The sequence below is a fragment of the Plecotus auritus genome (genome assembly GCF_963455305.1).
Source record: "Plecotus auritus genome assembly, chromosome: 5".
Lineage (NCBI taxonomy): Eukaryota > Metazoa > Chordata > Mammalia > Chiroptera > Vespertilionidae > Plecotus > Plecotus auritus.
Window position 1 is genome coordinate 154846175 of NC_137776.1, and position 21683 is coordinate 154867857.

At 40.4% G+C, this 21683-nt stretch overlaps 1 protein-coding gene across 1 annotated transcript in view; it reads left to right on the plus strand.

The window, feature by feature from the left end:
• The window catches only part of UBE2R2 (ubiquitin conjugating enzyme E2 R2), an 80728-nt gene that overhangs the window by 40377 nt on the left and 18668 nt on the right, over positions 1–21683 (plus strand). The window contains exon 2 of the mRNA XM_080671234.1: positions 13567–13653. Coding sequence (XP_080527360.1) covers positions 13567–13653 — 87 coding nt within the window. The remainder of the gene's footprint in view (positions 1–13566; positions 13654–21683) is intronic.

Genomic DNA, 21683 nt, shown 5'->3' on the forward strand with positions numbered 1-21683 from the left:
TAAGGTAAGGGTCCAAATTCATTCTTTTCCATGTAGATATCTAGTTTTTCCATCATCATTTGTTGAAAAGACTGTTCCTTTCCCTTTGAATAGTCTTGACACCCTTGTTAAAAATAATTTGATCATATATATGAGGGTTTACTTCTGTGCTCTATTCTTTTCCATTAATGTTTATGTATCTGTCTTTGTGCTGTATCACATTGTCTTGATTACTGTAGGTTTATATAGTAAGTTTTGACATAAGGAAGTATGAGACCTCCAATCAAGATTGTTTTGGATATTTGGAGTCCCTTGAAATTTTGTATGAGTTTTAGGATGGATTTTTCTAGTTCTGAAAAAAAATTATAATTTGGTTTTGATAGGGATTGCATTGAACCTATAGATCACTTTGGGTAATATTGACATCTTAAAAATACTGTTTTCTAACCCATGAGCTATGGGATGTCTCTTCAGTTATTTGTGTTGTCTTTAATGTCTTTCAACATTTTGCAGTTTTCAGTGTACAAACAAGTTTTTTACCTCCTTGGTTAAGTATATTCCTAAGTATTCTCAAGCCATTCTTTGCTACACTGATGCTTTCTAATGCCTTGTATGCGGAATTGTTTTCTTGATTTCCTTTATGGATTAATTGTTATTGTATAGAAATGCAACCTGGTTTTGGCAACTGATTTTTGGATGTTTTGTGACCTGCATTATTGCTGAATTTGTTTATTCTAACAGTTTTTGTTTTATGTGGAGTCTTCAGGGTTTTCTACTGTAAGATCATGTCTGCAAACAGATAATTGTACTTCTTTCTTGGCAATTTTGGATACCTTTTATTTCTTCGTCTCTGCTAGGACTTCCAACATGAGGATAATTCTTTTATGTTTTCTTTTTCTTATGAATTTAGCTTTTATTCAAAATTAAATAAGCAAGAGCAAGTTTTTTTTTAGAAACTTACAAATGATTTACATAAAAGAAAGTTAATAGGGGCAGTCCTAAGTTTGCAACAAATAATTACAAAAGTCTCTAGGGCAGCATGAATATAAACCACATCATAGCATGGTGATCTAATTGTGATATGAGTAAGGCATAACTCATGTTTTCTTCTAGAAATTATAGTTTCAGTTTTGCACTAAAGTTTATGCTTCATCTATAAATATGTGACATGGGTCAAGGTTAATTTTTCAATGTGGATATCTAGTAACTGCTCCAGTACCATTTATTGAAGAGACTATCTTTTCTTCCATTGAATTTTAGTGTTGTATTTGTTGTAAATTAGGTGGTCTTATATGTGTCTATTTCTGGGCACTCTTCTGTTCATTTCTCTGTTTTTCTAGACTTGTATGAACAACAATTTTAATAACTATAGCCAGTGGTAAGTCTTGAAATCTAGTAGTGTATGTTCACAACTTTGTGTTTTTAAGGTTTTTCCTTTCCTTTTTTTTTTTTCGGCTGTCCTATGTCCTATGCAATTTCCACATAAATTTTAGTATCAGCTTATCAATTTCCACAGAAAACCTACTGGGATTTTTTTAATTATTATTCCTCATATGAGGATATGTTTGTATTGATTTTAGAGAGAGGGAAAGAGAGAGAGAAAGAGAAATACCAATGTGAGAGAGAAACGTCAATTCCATTGCCTCTCTCACATACTCTGACTGGTGATCAAACCCTCAACCTAGGTATGTTCCCTGACTGGGAGCTGAACTGTGATGTCTTGGTTCATAGGTCGACTCAAGCACTGAGCCACTTTGGCTGGGCCCTGCTGGAATTTTTTATTGAATTGTATTCAAGCTGTAGATAAAGGGGAACAGTGGACATCTTGGTAATATTGAGATTTTTAAAAGAAAAAAACATATGTATGTTTTTATTGATTTCAGAGAGAGGAAGGGAAAGGGAAAGAGAGAGAGAAAAACATCAGTCGGTTACCTCCTGCAGGCCCCCTACTTGGGATCAAGTCTGCAACCCAGGCATGTGCCGTGATTTGGGAATTGAACTATTGACCTCCTGGTGCATGGGTCGACGCTCAACCACTGAACCACACTGGCTGGGCAATATTGAGACTTTTTAGTCTACAGATGTTATATCTTTCTACTTATTTAGGTCTATTTAATTTTCCTCCTCTGTGCTTTATAGTTTGCAGTATAGAGATTACACATATCTTCCTGTAGAATTATTCCTAGGTAATGTTTTTCCACTTTTATTGAGATAGAATTGTATTAGTTTAAGGCGTGTGACATAATGATCAGATACATGTATATAATTAACATCACCTCACATTGTTATAGAAGTTTTCCTTGTTATGAGAACTTTTAAGATTTACTCTTATATCGAGTTTCAAGTGTACAACACAATATTGTTCACCATGTTGTACATTACATTCCAATTTGTACCTTTGATTCTTCCCACCGCACCCCTGCTTTTTTTTTTTTTTTTTTTTAAATAGTAATTTTTTTTTTAATATATTTTATTGATTTTTTACAGAGAGGAAGGGAGAGGGATAGAGAGTTAGAAACATCGATGAGAGAGAAACATCAATCAGCTGCCTCTTGCACACCCCCTACTGCGGACATGCCCGCAACCAAGGTACATGCCCTTGACCGGAATCGAACCTGGGACCTTTCAGTCCGCAGGCCGACGCTCTATCCACTGAGCCAAACCGGTTTCGGCCGCACCCCTGCTTTAGTTAGTATTTGTCTTTCTCATTTAACTTAGCACAATGCCCTCAAGGTCCCTTCATGTTTTCACAAATGGCAGGGTCCCTCCCTGCCTCCTTCCCGCCCTTCCTACCTTCCTTCCTTCCATGGCTGAATTTTATTCCTTTATTCCATTTTATTTATCTCTTAGTCTGTTGATGGACACTTAGGGTGTTTCCAAGTCTTGTTTGTTTGTTTTACCTCTAGGCTTTCCTCAAATGTCTGGAGATCTGTCCACCCATATTTAAGTGTGCTATTAAAAAGCAGATTGAGCCTTGACCAGTTTGGCTCAGTGGATAGAGCGTCGGCCTGCGGACTGAAGGGTCCCAGGTTCGACTCTGGTCAAGGGCATGTGCCTTGGTTGCAGGCATATCCCCAGTAGGGGGTGTGCAGGAGGCCAGCTGATCGATGTTTCTCTCTCATCAAAGTTTCTAACTCTATCCCTCTCCCTTCCTCTCTGTGAAAAATCAATACAATATATATTTAAGAAAAAAAAAGCACATTGATGCCTGGCCGATGTGGCTTGGTGGTGGAGGTTGCCACATGAACCAGGTTGGATTCCTAGTCAGGGCACATGCCCAGGTTGCAGACTCGATCCCCAGTAGGTGGTGTGCAGGAGGCAGCTGATTGATATCTCTATCTCTCTATCCTTCTCCCTTCCTCTCTCTAAAATCAATAAAAATATTTTTTTATATCTTTAAGTTTTTTCTTTTAAAACAACTGTATTATGGTAAAATTGACTCCACCCCCCCTTCCACACACACACACCCCCCCCCCCCCCCCCCCCCCCGTGCGGGATGGTCAGCTACTTCAGAGAAGAATCCTTTTTTCTACCTGCAGTGATAGGCCTGATTGCCAGCCTTCTTAGACCCAGGTGGAAAAAGGAAGTACTCTGTAGTGAGATTTTCCCTGTTTCAGTTGGTTTCCCCACCATTAGTTCTACTCAGTTCAGTTATGGGAGAGAGTAAACCTCCAGTCTTCTGTTAGCCTGGTGTGGGCCAGTCACTGATCAGCATGGGAAGAGGTTCCTGGGATGTCACTATTCTTTATACAGACTTTTGACCAGTCCTCCTATTTTCAGTACAACTATATTTGGTGACTAATTTTTTAGCTTTTCCATGGTTCTATGGAAGGAAATAAGCCTACTTCTTTGCTTGTGATCACTAACCCGGGCTTAAATTTTCTCTGGTCTTCTAAATTAGTTATTGCTTATCATTCTGGTTTCCAGCTTCTAAAATGTTGTTGCTTTTTGTCTTCCCATTTGTCCTTCTAGGTTTATGACTTTAAAAAAATAAAAATACATTTTTAATAAGCTTAATAGTTTGTGAGGCCTATTTAATTAAAAATCCAGATGACTCTTCTACTATTCTATTTAACATTAACTTAGCTGATACAGTGGGTTCCTCTAGCTTTTGGGGGTAGGAGGGGGATAAAAGGTTTTACTTTCCAAGCTACAAGAAACATTTTTTTGTTACTGCATTTAGAAAAAAAAAAAAAAGACTACTATCAGTATTAATACGAAGTTACTTAAATACCTGAAATTTACTTTTTAAAAATATTTTTAATAAATCTTTATTGTTCAGATTATTACAGTTGTTCCTCTTTTTCCCCCCCATAGCTCCCCTCCACCCCGTTCACACCCCACCCTCTGCCCTTACCTCCCCCTCACTGTCCTCATCCATAGGTGTACGACCTTTGTCCAGTCTCTTCCCGCACCCCCCACACCCCTTTCCCCCTGAGAATTGTCAGTCCACTCGCTTTCTATGCCCCTGATTCTATTATATTCACGGTTATTCTGTTCATCAGATTTTTTATTCACTTGATTTTTAGATTCACTTGTTGATAGACATGTATTTGTTCATAATTTTTATCTTTACCTTTTTCTTCTTCTTCCTCTTCTTAAAGAGTACCTTTCAGCATTTCATATAATACTGGTTTGGTGTTGATGAACTCCTTTAGCTTTTTCTTATCTGTGAAGCTCTTTATCTGACCTTCAATTCTGAACGATAGCTTTGCTGGGTAGAGTAATCTTGGTTGTAGGTTCTTGCTATTCATCACTTTGAAAATTTCTTGCCACTCCCGTCTGGCCTGCATAGTTTCTGTTGAGAAATCAGCTGACAATCATATGGGTGCTCCCTTGTAGGTAATCAACTGTTTTTCGCTTGCTGCTTTTAATATTCTCTCTTTGTCTTTTGCTCTTGGCATTTTAATTATGATGTGTCTTGGTGTGGTCCTCTTTAGATTCCTTTTGTTTGGGGTTCTGTGCGCTTCCTGGACTTGTAAGTCTATTTCTTTCACCAGGTGGGGGAAGTTTTCAGTCATTATTTCTTCAAATAGGTTTTCAGTATCTTGCTCTCTCTCTCTTCTTCTGGCACCCCCATAATTCGGATGTTGGTATGCTTGAAGTTGTCCCAGAGGCTCCTTACACTATCTTCATGTTTTGGATTCTGTTTTCTTTTTGTTTTTCCAGTTGGGTGCTTTTTGCTTCTTTGTATTTCAAATCTTTAACTTGATTCTAGTGATCCTCTAGTCTGCTGTTAGATCGCTGTATAATATTTTTTATTTCAGTCAGAGGTATGTTTAATTTCTAGTTGGTCTTTTTTCATATCCTTGATGGTCTCACTAAATTTATTGGCCTTTTCTAGAAAATTCTTGAAAAACCTTATAACCATGGTTTTGAACTCTATATCCAGTCGCTTGCCTTCCTCCATTTCTTTCATTTGTGACCTGTTTCTTTGTCTCCAAATTTTGGCTGCTTCCCTGCATTGATAGAGTGGCTTTGTGTGCTAGGTGTCCTATAGGGCCCAGTGGCTCAGCCTCCCCAGTTACCTGAGGTGGACACTCTTGGTGCACCCCTTTGTGGACTGTGTGCACAGTCTTGTTGTAGTTAAGCCTTGATTGTTGTTGGTCTCACTGGGAGGAATTGACCTCCAGGCCAATTGGCTGTGAGGATCAGCTGTGTCTACACTGGGATAACTTCTGTGCTGGAGACACCCTTATGAGACAAGACTTGCAAAAGCCTCTGTGCTCAGCTTGGATGGGGCGGAATCTCAGGGCGGAGCAGACAGCAATGGCTTCCCATCAGCCCTGCCCTAAGAGGCCCCTGGGTCTCAGTGTCCCTCAATAATCGCTGCAAGCACCTCTGAGAGAGAGCCGCCCTCGAGTTTTGCCCGCTGCCAGTCAGTCCCGTTTCTCCCCGAATGAGTCTGGTTCCCCAGTCTCGCCCAGAACTGGAGTTCGGAGCAGTTGGGAGCTTTTGTCTCCCTCCCGATTGAGAAAGCCAGCCGCGTACTCAGTTGCCAGCCCTCTCCCCGTGTGCGCCTCTGTACCTCTGCCTTTTGCAGTTCCTCTGAGTCTCAGTGTGCTTTTCTCTTTCCTTCTAGTTGTAGATTTTCCACTCAGCCAGCATTCCTGTGGTTATGTCCCTTTTGTCTTTTATTTTATTTTTAAAATTTCTTTATTGATTAAGGTATCACATATTTGTGTTCATCCTCCCATTCCCCTCCCGAACCCTTCCTCATGCATGTCCCCACCCCCCCTGTTGTCCGTGACCACTGGTTAGGCTTATATGCATGCATACAAGTCCTTTGGTTGATTTCCCCCCCTTACCCCCTCCCTTCCTTACCTTCCCTGAGGTTTGACAGTCTGATCGATGCTTCCCTGTCTCCGGGTCTGTTTTTGTTCATCAGTTTATGTTGTTCATTATTTCCCCTAGATGAGTGAGATCATGTGATACTAGAAATACACTTATAAGAACCGAAAATGGGACAAGCAATAATGGTTATGCTGAGAGGCAAATGAATCAATCTGTAGTGAGTTTCTTTCTGGGCCAACAGTTCTTTTGAGTCTCAATTTCATTGTCAAACAGTTCCTTATGTGTACATGTCAGCAGTGATATTTCAGTTCTGGATGGGGGACAAATGGTGGTAATGCAGGTCCGACCCTCTCTGGTTTGGTCCTGGGCAACCTGCAGCGACGCACAGCTGCTGACTGCTAGTATGGCAAGGCGTCGTCAGCGTCTTCCATCTCTGGACTGTTTCTCTTCTGTCTTCATGGCTGGAGCAATTCCTCTCTGTTGCAGGAATCCACATGGTCTTGGAGTTGTTTTCTGAAAATATACAAACATATTCTCAACCAAAAGTTAATAAAGGAATCCTTTCTATAAATTTGACTTGGGATCCTTTTTCATTTTTTTGCCCAAACAATTTTCCTTTGGCTTCTTTTGACACCATGTGTGTTTTTTTCATGGGTGTCTTGCTCTTAGCATTACAAATGAAAGTTAATTTTCTAAAGTAAAAATTTTCTAGATGTAATTTACTTACAGGATATTTTTCCTTACATGATATTCTTCTACTGTGTCCCCCCCCCACCTTTTTTATATATATATATTTTATTGATTTTTTTACAGGGAGGAAAGGAGAGGGATAGAGAGTTAGGAACATCGATGAGAGAGAAACATCGATCAGTTGCCTCCTGCACACCCCCTACTGGGGATGTGCCCGCAACCAAGGTACATGCCCTTGACCAGAATCGAACCTGGGACCCTTCAGTCCGCAGGCCAACGCTCTATCCACTGAGCCAAACCGGTTATGGCGCCCCCCCTTTTTTGATTTAAATATTAGGAGGCTTTTGGAAATTTTATAATGTAGTCTTGATAGCTTTTAAATTTTAATTTTTTGCACTAAAATATAACTGCTTTAGGTTCATTACATGTTTTGCAATTTTACCATGAGATGAACTACCAATAAAAATTTTAGTTAATACTTTAGGAACAGCTTTTTGCCTAGTATCATTAATTTTTCTACAATATTCGCTTATTTCAATTAGCCAATTTAAATTAGTCTGAGAACTTGACTACTATTTTACTGTCAAATTTAATACTCTATCAACAATCTTATTTTACCCTGTAAATATTAGTGGGAAGGATTATTTGCCTTCTTGAGTAGGCCCTGAGCATTCCTGGTGCTAGGATGGATTTAGATATCAGAAATCCACTTCCCCACACCATGGGCACAAGACAACTCAAACAAGTCTTGTTGCAGTGAGAGGGCAGCTGCTGTCGGCCAAGTCTCTGTCTGTTACCTGGGTCCCGATTTGAGCTGGGCATGGGAAGCGAAGCAGCCATGGGGGCAGGAGACCTCCCTCAGAAGGGGTGAGGGTTCAGGCCCCTGCAAAGTTGGGGGGGGTGAAGGTCTGTGCCCCACCTCTGTTGACTCCCAAGTTCTCTCCTGATGGCCCCTCTGTGACTGTGCCTATCTTAAGTTGTTCCTTCCCTGAGGAATCTTACCCCTCTCTGGCTAACCAGCCATCCTCCGGGGCCAAGCAGGGTTATGTGAGTTTCAGTTTTGTCTCCTTGGTGGCCTATGCCCCCGTGGCCTCCAAGCCCAGCACCTGCCTTGGGATCCCCTTGCCTGCTAGCGGGGCCCCCGGCACTGATCACATATCTTGGGGAACCCAGGTTTCTTCTCCAGGGAGGGCCCAGCTCACCCCACTGGGCGAGAGACAGATCCATGGTACCAGCCACCACGAGGCTTCAACCTCAGGATGAACAGAAAGCTCAGGCAACAGCTGTGGGCAATTGGATTGTGAGAAGAGGGTCTCTCTTGGCCAAAGGGGCAAGAGGGGCCAATATAGAATGCTCTGGTGCCTTCCCAGGGGCCCCTCTATACAGTGGAAGGGATTAAATCCCTTCGTGTCCTTTTCCCTTTTGTCTTTTAGTTGTAGTTTTGAAATTGTTGTGCGAGGCAGCAGTTTAGGTATTTACCTATGCCGCCATCTTGGTTTTTCCTACTTTTTTTTCTTTATTGATTTCAGAGAGGAAGGGAGAGGGAGGAATAGAAACATCAATGATGAGAGAGAATCATTGATCGGCTGCCTCCTGCATGCCCCCTACTGGGGATCGAGCCCGCAACCCGGGCATGTACCCTTGGCTGGAATCGAACCCAGTACCCTTCAGTCCTCAGGCCGATGCTCTATCCACTGAGCAAACCGGCTAGAGCTGAATTTTACTTTTTAGAGTCAAGAACAACAGGGATTTTCTTTTGTTTGTATTTCATCTTAATTTTAGGGTAATTATATTTAGTATTATAGTAATTCTAAATGAACCTCTTTAGATTGGGTTTTTTTAATCAATGAAGACTCATTTTCTTGACTGTAAAGCCTGTGGCACATATTGTAGTATCATTAGGTATAGCTACTCACTTTATTTTTCACATAATATTAATGAACAATTTAAAAGTTTGTACTGGTGATTTACAGACTTTTGAAACTTTCAACAAGGTAATAAGAAAACATGTTTTGATTGCTTTTGCTGTCATGTTGGAAATGTTATCCTATAGCAGATGTGAGCTGATGACATAGCAAAAAAAAAGCTCAGCAGTGGGAATGTCCTCATTTCACACTAACTCTAGATACTAATCCAAATGCAACAGTAAACACTCTACATTTGCTGCCAACTGACCTATTAGCAAGGATAGTTGTGTTTAGGACTGGGAAACTTTTTCTTAATCTATTTAATAGTATGTTAATAACTAGGTTTGCTGGAATAATTGGAATCATTTCACTTATTTTTCATTTCACTATTCATATTTGTTTTTTGTCATGTATAAAATTCCATATGAAAATAATCAATGGGATAACAAAATTACTTTAATACTGCACATTGGGGGTTATAAAATATTGGGTCTCAAGGCAGTATATCCATATATTATTGTTTTTTAAATCACTTTTTGGTTATGCAGCAGACTGCTGATCTTATAGGGTTTTTGGGAAGTGGAAGCATGGTTACCTGGGTGAGAAAGTTATTGATTGCTTTGTTTTTAGAAGTGTGTTTGTGGAAGTGAATGTGTTTTCAGTTGGCTGGCTTTCAGAAGGGGCTGTCATTGACAGGTTGGCTTGCATAAACAGTCACTGAGATCATTTAAGTGGGTTTAAAATTGGTTCTTGTCTCAGCTGGTGGCTCAGTTGGCTGGAACTTTGTCCATATACCAAAAAATTGCAGGTTTGATTTCAGTCAAGGCACATACCTAGGTTTCAGGTTGTGTCCCTTGGTCGGGGCATGTAGGGGAGGAAGCCTATTGATGTTTCCCTTTCACATCAGTGTTTCTCTCTTCCCCTTCCTTTCTCTCTAATATCAATAAACATATCCCTGGGTGAGGATTAAAAAAAAGTTGAATTGGTTCTTGTTTCATAGCTGTAAAACTGTCAGGTATTGATTAAGCAATTTAATACTAGTTTTGGTGGCTATTTGTTATTAAGCTTTCAGAACAGTGAATCTTTTGCTACTAGTATATGAGCTTTTTATTTTTGGGGAGATCAAGAATTGTTCAGAGAGCCCATTGCATGGGAGAACATATTTGCCAATGTTATATCCAATAAGGGTTTAATCTACAAATTTATAGGGAACTCATACAACTTAACAAAAGGAAGATAAACAATCCGATCAAAAAATGGGCAAAGGACCTAATAGATACTTTTTGAAAGAGGACATACAGAAGGCCAAGAGACATATGAAAACATGCCTAAAGTCACTAATCATCCAAGAATTGCAAATCAAAACGACAATGAGGTACCATCTCACACCTGTCAGAATGGCTATCATCAACAGTCAACAAACGACAAGTGCTGGTGAGGATGTGGAGAAAAAGGAACCCTCGTGCACTGCTGGTGGGAATGCAGATTGGTGCAGCCACTGTGGAGAACAGTATGGAGTTTCCTCAAAAATTTAAAAAATGAAACTGCTATTTGACCCAGTGATCCCACTTCTAGGAATATATCCCAAGAAACTAGAAACACCAATCAGAAAGGATATATGCACCCCTATGTTCATAGCAGCACAATTCACCATAGCTAAGATTTGGAAACAACCTCAGTGCCCATCAGCAGATGAGTGGATTAGAAAACTGTGGTACATGTACACAATGGAATACTACGCTGCTATACAGTAAAAAAGAAGGAACTCTTACCACTTACAATAGCATGGATGGAACTGGAGAGCATTATGCTAAGTGAAATAAGCCATTCGGAGAAAGATAAATATCACATGATCTCACTCATTTGTGGAATATAATGAACAACATAAACAAAAATAGATCCAGAGACATAGAAGCATTGAACAGACCATTCAACCTCAGAGGCAAGGCAGGGGCGGGGGAGGTAAGAGATCAACTAAAGGACTTGTATGTCTGCATATAAGCGTAACCAATGGGCACAGACAGTAGAGGGATGAGGGCATGTGCTGAGGGGATGGGAACGGCTGGAGAGTCAATGGGGAAAAAGGAGACATATGCAATACTTTAAACAGTAAAGAATTTAAAAAAAAAGAATTGTTCAGATCCTCACCATTGTTGCTGATTCTTCTTGAAGATGAGTTTTGATCTTTTTGAAAGTGAAGTCTCATTTTCTTTTCTTTCTTTTTTAAGATCTTTTAAAAATATGTATTTTTTTTATTGATTCACACTAGGGATCAAGTCTGCAACCCAGTCATGTGCCCTGACCAGGAATCAAACTGTGACTCCCTGGTTCATAGGTCGATGTTTAACCACTGTGCCACGCTGGCCGAGAAAGATTTGTGTGGTTTGTTTTTTTAAAATTGATTTTTAGAGAGAGGAAGGGAGAGAAAAAAACATTGATGTGAGAGAGACACATCGATTGGTTGCCTCCTACACAGTCCCTGGTTGGGGTCGTGGATGAACCTGCAACCCAGGTACATGCCCTTGACCAGGAATTGAACCCATGACCCTTCGGGATGCAGGCGGACACTCTAACCACTGAGCAACACCAGCCAGGGCTATAAGCATCTTTATTCCTCCATCCAGATGGAGAAGCATACATATGAAATAATGTTTAAATTATTAATAAGGATCTGAAAAATAGTGATAAAACTGCATAATCTCAGGGGAGCACTATAGCAGAATATTCCCCTGGATTTTGACTTCAGCTAAACTCTTTAGGATTGTACATTCTATTGAAGGAGTTCTTATGAAACTTTCAAGGTACCATCCAATGTTACCTTCTTTCAGTTGTAATATAAGCATAATTTAGGCTTGATACCTTTAAAAAATCAATAAAAATAGTTTAAACTTGATCTTGACTTTATTCTAGAGATGTTACTTTTAAAAATTATGTGGAGATAAGTAGTGTTGAAGTACAGATTGATAAAGATGAAAATTCAATGTAAATTATTTAAAATATTAGTAGATGCTTAGAGAAAATAGAGAAACAATACTAAGTAATTAATATTTATTATATTTAAGTAACCATAATTAGGATTGGTAAGGCTCTTAGAAAACTGGTTTCAGAAGATTCAAGTTCTTTAGGTTGGTAAGAATCTCCCCAGTTGTCTTTTCTAAAACTAGTGTTATATTCTAAAGGCAGGTAAGCAAAGACTGCATATTTATGACATTCAGTGCAGCAGTATTTACAATACCAAAAGAATGGAAAAACCCAAGTGTCCCAAAATAAGAAAATCATTTTTTTTTTAAATGATTCATCTCTATATCCATATGATGGAACATTATGCAGATACTAACAATCATACATTTGGAGATTATTATATGACAGGAAAATGTTTATGATTTAGATGGGGAAAAACAGTATAAAACACAACTGCCCTAGCAGCTTTGTTTGTCAAAGTGGTTAGAGCTTTGGCCGGTGAACTCAAGGCTCACTGGTTGATTCTAGTCAGTTATCTCGGTTGCAGGCTTCATCCCTGGTCCTAGTCCAGGGGCATGTGTGGGAGGCAACTAATCGATATGCCTGTTTCTCTCTCACAGCAATGTTTCTCTCTGTCTCTCCCCCTTCCTTTCACTCTCTTTAAAAACAATGGGAAAAAATATATCCTCCAGTGAGGTTTAACAAAAAATATCCCGAAACATGGTATATTTAAATCTTTGAAAATAAGTTTTGTAAAGAAATAAGCATATGTATTCATGCATTCAAAAACTATTGGAAGGAGCTATTTCAAAATGGTAGTATTTAGTATCTGGGTGGTGGTTAAATTATGTGAGTAAAAAACCCCACTTTGTTCTATATATGTACCATAAGGTTATATTAATTAATTTCATTAATGTGACACACCTGTCCATAATACTGTTTTCACTCAGTGTGAGTTCAGTTAAAAATTATGTAGCTACTAGAAGCCCGATGCACGAAGATGCGTGCTAGAATGGGCTTTCCTTTCCCTGGCTGCCGGCACCGCCTTTCCACTCCGGCCCAGCCCCTTTCTGCTCAGGCCCGGGAGCCGCCTCTTTCTGCTCCGCCTTCCCATGCTGCCCAGAGGCCCTGAGAGACTGGGGGTGGGGCAGAACGCAAGCATCCCACCCCATCACTCAGTGCCTGTGTATGCAAATTAACCGCCATCTTTGTTGGGTTAATTTGCATGTCACTCCTGATTGGCTGGTGGTGTAGCGGAGGTATGGTCAGTTTACATGTTTGTCTATTATTAGGTAAGGTTGTCTGGCTGGTGTGGCTCAGTAGTTGAGCATTGACCCATGAACCCAGAGGTCACTGGTTTGATTCCTGGTCAGGGCACACACCTGGGTTGCAGGCTCAATCCCCGGTAGGGGGCGTGCAGGAGGCAGCCGATTGATACTCCTTTTTCTAACTCTTTATCTCTCTCCTTTCCTCTCTCTCTTAAAAAAAATTACGTAGCTGTTGAGTTTTGTTCATTTGCCATAAACTCTTAATAAATATTTGAAGAAATGCTATAAGAACATACTAATAATAACCCTGACACTGGGGCTAACAAAACAATATATGAGCTGTTTTAATTCCCAGAGTCTACTCTATACATAGGCACTTTGTTTTATTGAAGTGTGATAAGGTGAATAATTAGGCAGATGAATAACCTGTAATCTCATTTATTAGCGTTTTGTGTGTTTTTTTCCAGGCGCATATTAAATTTCCTATTGACTACCCATATTCACCACCTACCTTCAGATTCTTGACCAAAATGTGGCACCCCAACATTTATGAGGTAAGAGTCATCTATCATAAATTTCTCTGAAGATTAGTTATTTTATAATCTCAGTATGCTGTGGTAGTAGTTAATGCGATAGCCATAAAGGACTATTTATGGTTTCCCACTTAGTTAGCAGTTTTTAGTTTAATTGTTCAAAATTGAGGATAGTTTCGTAATACCAGTGTATATTATAGTTAAGATTAAGGCTTTAAACCAGAAGTGGGGAATGTCTGTCCTGTGGGCCGTACAAGGCCGCAAAATCATTTGGTCTGGCCCTATCAAAGCATTGAGGGTGAGTTAATTAAATGTTTGACCAAATATAGCAGGCTAATTTTTAAGTTGATAATTTTGTATGGCCCTTGAATGATGTTATAAATATCCAGCTGGCCTTTGGCAGAAAAAAGGTCCTCCACCCTTGCTTTAAACCTCTGCTGCTAATTGCTAACTTATAATGCATACATGTTAACATTTGCATTTTTTAAACTTAGTAGATAAAGTCATACAAATGTATTTGTGTACCTGTCCTGTAGCTTCACAGCAAGGGTCACCTGTTGCTATGATCAAGGATTCAGCTTTTTGGAGGGGATTTATCCTACTATATTTGGTCTGCCCTCCTTTCAGGAGTTGCCACAGAGCAATTGAGAGCCCCTCTTGGGATAAATCCAAGGCAAGGCTCTTTTACTGGACAAGGCCCACATGCCTGGGGAAATTGTCTCTAGTTTTGTGGATGAAATTTACTTAGCTTTGTACTAATCTGCAAGGATGCTAGAATGCTGCATTATGTTTCTCAGAATAATATGTGGGGGCCGTTCACTCTACCATTTTTAAATTTTTTTCATTGCAGTAGGGCTCTGGAGTTGTATCATTTTATTATAGCTATGACCCAAGCATTAAATTTGTTTTTAAAAATTTACAGCCTTAGTCCTGTAGTCCCTTTTTGGCCTGGTGGATATTGGGAAGCACTTTTGCTTCAGAAACAGCTATTTAGCCTTTAAAATGCTTGCAGGTGAGAAATGGAGAACTTACTCCAGGATCCTGAATTTGGATTTCAGTCTGCATAAATTAGCACACTGGAATAGCTTTACTGTTTTTCACAACCTTCTTTTTCTGTAAGGCATTATCTTCATTCTTCTTTCCTTCTTAAAACAGGACAAACTGGGTCATATAAAGTCACATTTTCAAAAATAAAGCTCCTAGAATATTGTTTTCTTTAGTATCTAATACAGATAAACAGCTGTGAATACCTTATACTATTCTATATAACAAAGTTATCCTGTTGTACGAGAGAGAATATAGAAATAATTCACTGTTTTATAAGTACAAACTGAGATCAGTTTACATAGAAACATTTTTGTGTTCCTGTCCATTTAATAATCAAAAGTTCTTGCCTTCCAAATACGTAGTATATATAGATTTTTAGATAGCAAGAGAAAATTGGGTAGACTCCAGCTTTTGTCTTGCTATCGAGAACTAATTCACCTTAAAGTCATATACTCACTTGTTTCCATCTGTTTTCTGATTCTCAAACTCCTCCCAAAAAAGAAAGAAACAGCTCTGGCTGGTGTTAGTAAGTGTGGTTAGAGCTTCGGCACTTGCACTGAACAGTCTCAAGTTCGATTCTGGTCAAGGGCACGTACCTGGGTTGCAGGTTCGATCCCTGGTCCCAGTTGGGGCGAGTGCAAGAGAAAACCAATGGCTGTGTCTCTCTCACATTGATGTTTCTTTCTCTCTCTCACCCCTCCCTCCGCTTCCTTCTACTCTCTAAAATTCAATGGGAAAAATCTTTGAGTGAGGATTAAAAAATAAACAAAACACAAACCAGAATAAAGGATTCAGAGCTCTGAAGGAAGAAAGTGTAGGTAGATAAACCCCCTTTTCACTGTTTTTTGTTTTACTACTTAGGTGTAGGCTGTTTAGTTCTGTATCAGAAGAGTCAGCATTGGTGGATCATTATTTCAAAAAATATTTTCCATATTAATAATAAAATTTTTAACAAAATAATGCATGTATACTTACAAATATTCAGTTGTTTCCCATACCATAAATGTTTTGTTTTAAATTAAAAGAAGCTATAGCCCTGGCCGGGTGGCTCAATTGGTTGGAGCATTGTCCCTGTACACTAAAAAGTCATGGATTCAATTTCCACTCAGGGCACTGATTCCCACTAAGGTAGGTTGTGGGTTCAATCCCCATTTGGGGCACGTAAGGGAAGGCAGCCAATTGGGAGGCAACCAATTGATGTTTCTCACATAAATATTTCTCACTCTCTTCCCTTCTCTTTCTCCCTCCCTCTTTTTCTCTCTTTCCCTCCTCTCTCTCTTCCTCCCTCTCACTCTCCTTCTCCTTTCTTCTCTATCTCAAATCAATAACCATATCCTCGGACAAGGAAAAAAAATAAAAGAAGTGATAATTCATAGTTAGGAATTAAATTTGATGTAGTCAAAGGGATCATAAGAGACTCTTCTCACATTAGTTAATTTACCTTTGCTGCATTTTGGAAATGGTATTAGAATTGAACTTTCTGTGATTCTAGAGATTGTTGGGGCTCATGGTTCTTGGCCAAAAAGATATTCTTGGGAGTTGCTCTCTACTCACCCACCTGTGCTAGAAACACAGTGGATCTCAATGTCAATTACTCTATAGCAAGGGTGGGCAAACTTTTTGACTCGAGGGCCACAATGGGTTCTTAAACTGGACCGGAGGGCCGGAACAAAAGCATGGATGGAGTGTTTGTGTGAACTAATATAAATTCAAAGTAAAGGAGCGGAGGGGAGAGCAAGAGAACCGGATAGAACAGCCGGATCCGGCCCGCGGGCCGTAGTTTGCCCACGGCTGCTCTATAGTCACCAAGCACTGCAGAGTTACTTATAACTGAGGATGAAAGGGGTAAACAATGACAATAACACCAACAAAACAAAAATACAAAAGCAAATGCCTACTTAAGTTTCAAAATATAGAAATTGATGAGTTTTTGGTATATCAACTCGAGCACTAAAAATAAATTATATATAGACTATTCCTGGTAGAAAATATTGTTTATTATGTAAAGTTTTAAAAATCATGAGACGTTGGTTGCAGTTCTGAATTCATCCACATACACATTACTATAGCTATGAAAGTTAAAAATACTGCTGTGTTATATGAACAAATTTAATTGTTATCATTGCCATATTTGTGAAATTTATAAATATCCAGGGAAACTTGGAGAACAAAAGAAATTTCCCTGGCCAGTGTGGCTTAGTCATTGAGCATTGACCCATGAACCCAATTTGATTCCTGGTCAGGGCACATTCCCAGGTTGAGGGCTTGATCCCCCAGGAGGGGGGCCTGCAGAAGGCAAACCATCGATGTTTCTATCACTCAATCCGTCTCCCTTCTTCTCTCTCCAGAATCCATAAAAACAAAAAAATTAAAAAAAAAAAAAGAAATTTAATATGAACTTGTCATCAGTGAATGTACTGCAAAATCTACTCCTTTTTGCTCTTTTTGTAATAGTAGGGGCCCGGTGCACAGATTCATGCACTGGTGGGGTCCCTCGGCCTGGCCTGTGCCCTCTCACAATCCAGGACCTGTGGGGGGATGTCAGAGGCCCAGTGCACAGATTCAGCCCAATCCCCGCAGGCCAGGCTGAGGGATTCCAGCAGTACATGAATCCGGCCTCAAGTATGCATATAAAATCTTTGGTTAATCTCTTCCCGCTCTTCTTCTCCCCGCTTCCCTCTGAGATTCATCAGTCTGTTCCATGTTTCTATGCCTGTGCGTTGAGCGTCTGCCCCCTGGTGATCATTGTGCATCATAGTTACCCATCAAACAGTCACTTAGGTTTTTATAAATATAGACTAGAGGCCTGGTGCATGAAAATTCATGCACTGGAGGGGTTCCCTCAGCCCAGCCTGCCCCCTTTCACAGTCCAGGAGCCCTCAGGGGCAGGAGGACACCCAGGCGATCAGGGGAAGGCGACGCCTCCATAACACCTCTGCTGCTGCCACTGCCAGCAGCGTAAGCCTTGGGTGCCTGGGCAGCCGCCATCCGAGGCTTGCCTGCACCTCGGCCGGCCCTGCTTGCCTGAGCCTCAGTCAGTGGGGGGTGCAGGAGTACCCAAGGCCCCCGGCGGGGCTGAGGGGACTCCGGCGGCAGGTGTGTGGATCAGCCGCCCCCGCTGTGAGTACCATCATCTTGTGACGGCGTGACGGTCAAATTGCATATTACCTCTTTATTATACAGGATGTTGAGTGAAATAAAAAATAGTTTCCTGGTTACGTGTTGTATGCTCAGAATTAGCCCACGAGAAACCCCATTTGTTTCACAAACCATGTTAATATGTGAGGTTTTCATGTATATTTTCTTCCTTTTTTTTAAAAAAAAAATACATTTTATTGATTTTTTATAGAGGGGCAGGGAGAGGGATAGAGAGAAACATCAATGAGAGAGAAACATCGATCAGCTACCTCCTGCACACCTCCTACTGGGGATGTGCCCGCAACCAAGGTACATGCCCCTGACTGGAATCAAACCTGGGACCCTTCAGTCCGCAGGCCAACACTCTGTCCACTGAGCCAAACCGGTTAGGGCCATGTATATTTTCTTCACTACGAATTTGACAGTTATGGTAAATCAATCTCACTGCTCTTTAGTATTTATTAAAAATTTTCAGTCCTGGCTGGTGTGGCTCATTTGGTTGAGCATTGTCCCATGCACAGAGAGGTTGCTGGTTCTATTCCTGGTCAGGGCACATGCCTGGGTTTTGGACTCAATCCCCAGTAGGGGGCGGCAAGAGACAGCTGATTCACGTTTCTCATCTCTCTCTCTCTCTCTCTATACACACACACACACACACACACACACACACACACACACACTCTCTCTCTCTCTCTCTCTCTCTCTCTCTCTCTCTCTCTCTCTCTCTCTCTAGAGGCCTGGTGCACAAGATTCGTGCACTGGGCGGGGTAGGGGTCCCTCAGCCCAGTCTGTGCCCTCTCACAGTCTGGGACCCCTCCGGGGGTGTCCTCCTGGGGATCGGGCCAGCAGTCAGACATCCCCCTCACAGTCCAGGGCTTTCGCAGTCCGGGACCCCTCACTCCTTACCGCCCGCCTGCAGCGGAGGTGGGAGAGGCTCCTGCCACTGCTGCTGCGCTCGCCAGCTGTGAGCCCAGCTTCTGGTTGAGTGGCACTCTCCCTGTGGGAATACACTGACCACCAGGGGGCAGCTCCTGCCTTGAGCGTCTGCCCCCTGGTGGTCAGTGCTTGTCATAGCGACCGGCTGTTCTGCTCTTTGGTCAATTTGCATATTACACTTTTATTATATAGTATGTCACCCCTCCCTCTCCTTTCCCCTCTCTCTAATATCAAGAACATATTTAAAAATTTTTTTCAATTCATTGGAAAATATTTTTTACAGTAATTTTTATAGTAGTTTTATGTTCACCATATGACTGAAAAAAAAGTATACAGAAGTATTAAATCCTTTTAGCACTAGTGAGTTGTAGAACATAGTATGGAGCTTTGTTTTTTAAAATAATAAAGATTTTGAATGTTTTTTGAAGGAGCATACAAATCATTTTATAATAATTAGTTGCATACATAAATGCAACTAATGCAGCCATTAAAGTAAAGGTTACAGTAAGCTGCTATATTTTATGCTACTTGGTAGCCGATATGAAAATATTTTGCTATTTCAATTAAGATTCTAGTTCTAAAGAGTTATTTTTTATTCTAGACCCAGATGATTCTCACAACATAATAATCTATAGCAGTCAACATTGTACAGCTATACCAATTTGACTGCTATTCCACTATCAGTAGGGCATGGTATTTCTAAATGTTGTTTTAATAATGATTAAAAATAGACTCTACATGTTGGTTTAGTCTCCTCAGGCTGCCATAACAAAATGCCACAGGCGGGATGGCTTAAACAACAGAAACTTATTTTCTCACAGTTCAGGAAGCTAGAAGTCCAAGATCAAGGTGCAAAATGGTTGGTTTTTGGTGACAACTCTCTTCCTAGCTTATCTCTGTATTCTCATGTGGCTTAGAGAGAGAAAGAGAGAGAGAGCTCTCTAGTGTCTCACAAGTTTTTTAAAAGGTTGCCAAGTCTGTGGAACCATTGCTCTTTGGAATAACAAAATTTAGGCTATGTAAATGGCGACTGGCCCAGTTACACAGTTTATGATCTTTTGTAATTATTTACGTGGATGACAGGCTATTAGGAGTAAAATGGGTAAGACCCATAGTCAGCTTTTCAAAAACTGAAAGAACTGGATCTAGCAAGAGTTTCTGTATAATCTATAATTATAAATTATGTTTTTTAATGACACCAAAAGACCAGGTAAAAGTAAGGATACTGTATTTGTCAGGGTTCTTCAGAGTAACAGAACCAGTAGGATATATAGAGATATATATGAGGAGATTTATTAAAGGAATTGGCTCACATGGTTATGAAGTCTGAGAAATTCCACAGGCTGTAGAACCAGAAAAGTTGGAAGTATCATTCAAAATAAATCCAAAGGTCTGAGAACCAGGGGAAGCCAGTGGTGTAACTCCCAGTCCAAGGCTGCTGCTTGTGTCAGGTACCAGAGTTCCAAAGCTGGAGAACCAGGAACTCGGCCATCCCAATGTACTGATTCAAACACTAAATCTCTTTCACAAACACCCTCACAGATACACCTAGAAACATGTTTTACCCGCTATCTGAGCATCCCTTAGCCTAGTCAAGTTGACATAAAATTAACCTTCACAGATACTTGTCTTTCTACCTTTTTCCTCTTGCCATTCATATTTATGGTCTTTCTATACTCTGTGTACATCATTAAGTTCACAGGGGATGTAATTTGACTGGATGTACATTTGAATCCTTGAAATAGCAAGATCTTTTATAATAAGGGTTTAATCCAGGGGTGGGCAAACTTTTTGACTCGAGGGCCACAATGGGTTCTTAAACTGGACCGGGGGGCCGAAACAAAAGCATGGATGGAGTGTTTGTGTGAACTAATATAAATTCAAAGTAAAGGAGCGGAGGGGAGAGCAAGAGAACCCTCCGCTCTTTCGGCTCCATGGGCCGGATAGAACAGCCAAACGGGCTGGATCCAGCCCGCGGGCCGTAGTTTGCCCACGGCTGGTTTAATCCCTTCTTACTTGATAACAATAAAAATTTTTTAGATAGCAGTTTACCTGGTTCTGCTTCATCTCCTTTATCATCCCTTTCCCTGCATCCCTCCCTCCCTTCTCTCCCCCTCTTCTTCTCTTTCTCTCCCTCCTTTGCTTCCCTTTCACCTCCCTAAAAATCAGTGGGAAAAATATACTCAGATGATGATTAACCTAAAAAAAAGCAGTGGTGAGAGAAGGTATCCATCCTTGTTTTGTTCCTGATCTTAGGAGAAAAACTTTCACCATTGAGTATGATGTTAACTGTGGATCTTTTAATAAACATCCTCTATAATGTTAAAGTTCCCTTTTATTTATAGTTTCTGAGTGCTTCTGTCATGAAAAAGTTTTGGGTTTTGTCAGATACTTTGCAACAGTAGAGATGCCCCCCCCCCCTTTAATATATTTTTATTGATTTCAGAGAGGAAGGGAGAGGGAGAGAGAGAGAGAGAGAGAGAAACAGCAATGATGAGAGAGAATCATTGATTGGCTGCTTCCTGCATGCTACTGGGGATCGAGCTTGCACCCGGGCATGTGCCCTTGCCTGGAATCAAACCCAGGACCCTTCAGTCGGCAGGCCAAGGCTCTATCCACTGAGCCAAACCAACTAGGGCGAGAGGCGGCCCCCCCCTATTTTTATATATATATATATATATATATATATATATATATATATATATATATATATATATATATATATATTTCAGAGAGGAAGGGAGAAAGATAGATATTTATATATATATTTATATATATATATATATATATATATATATATATATATATATATATTTCAGAGAGGAAGGGAGAAAGATAGATAGAAACATCAATGATGAGAATAATTGATTGTCTGCCTCCTGCACGCCCCCTACTGAGGGGGATCGAGCTCGCCACCCAGGCATGTGCCC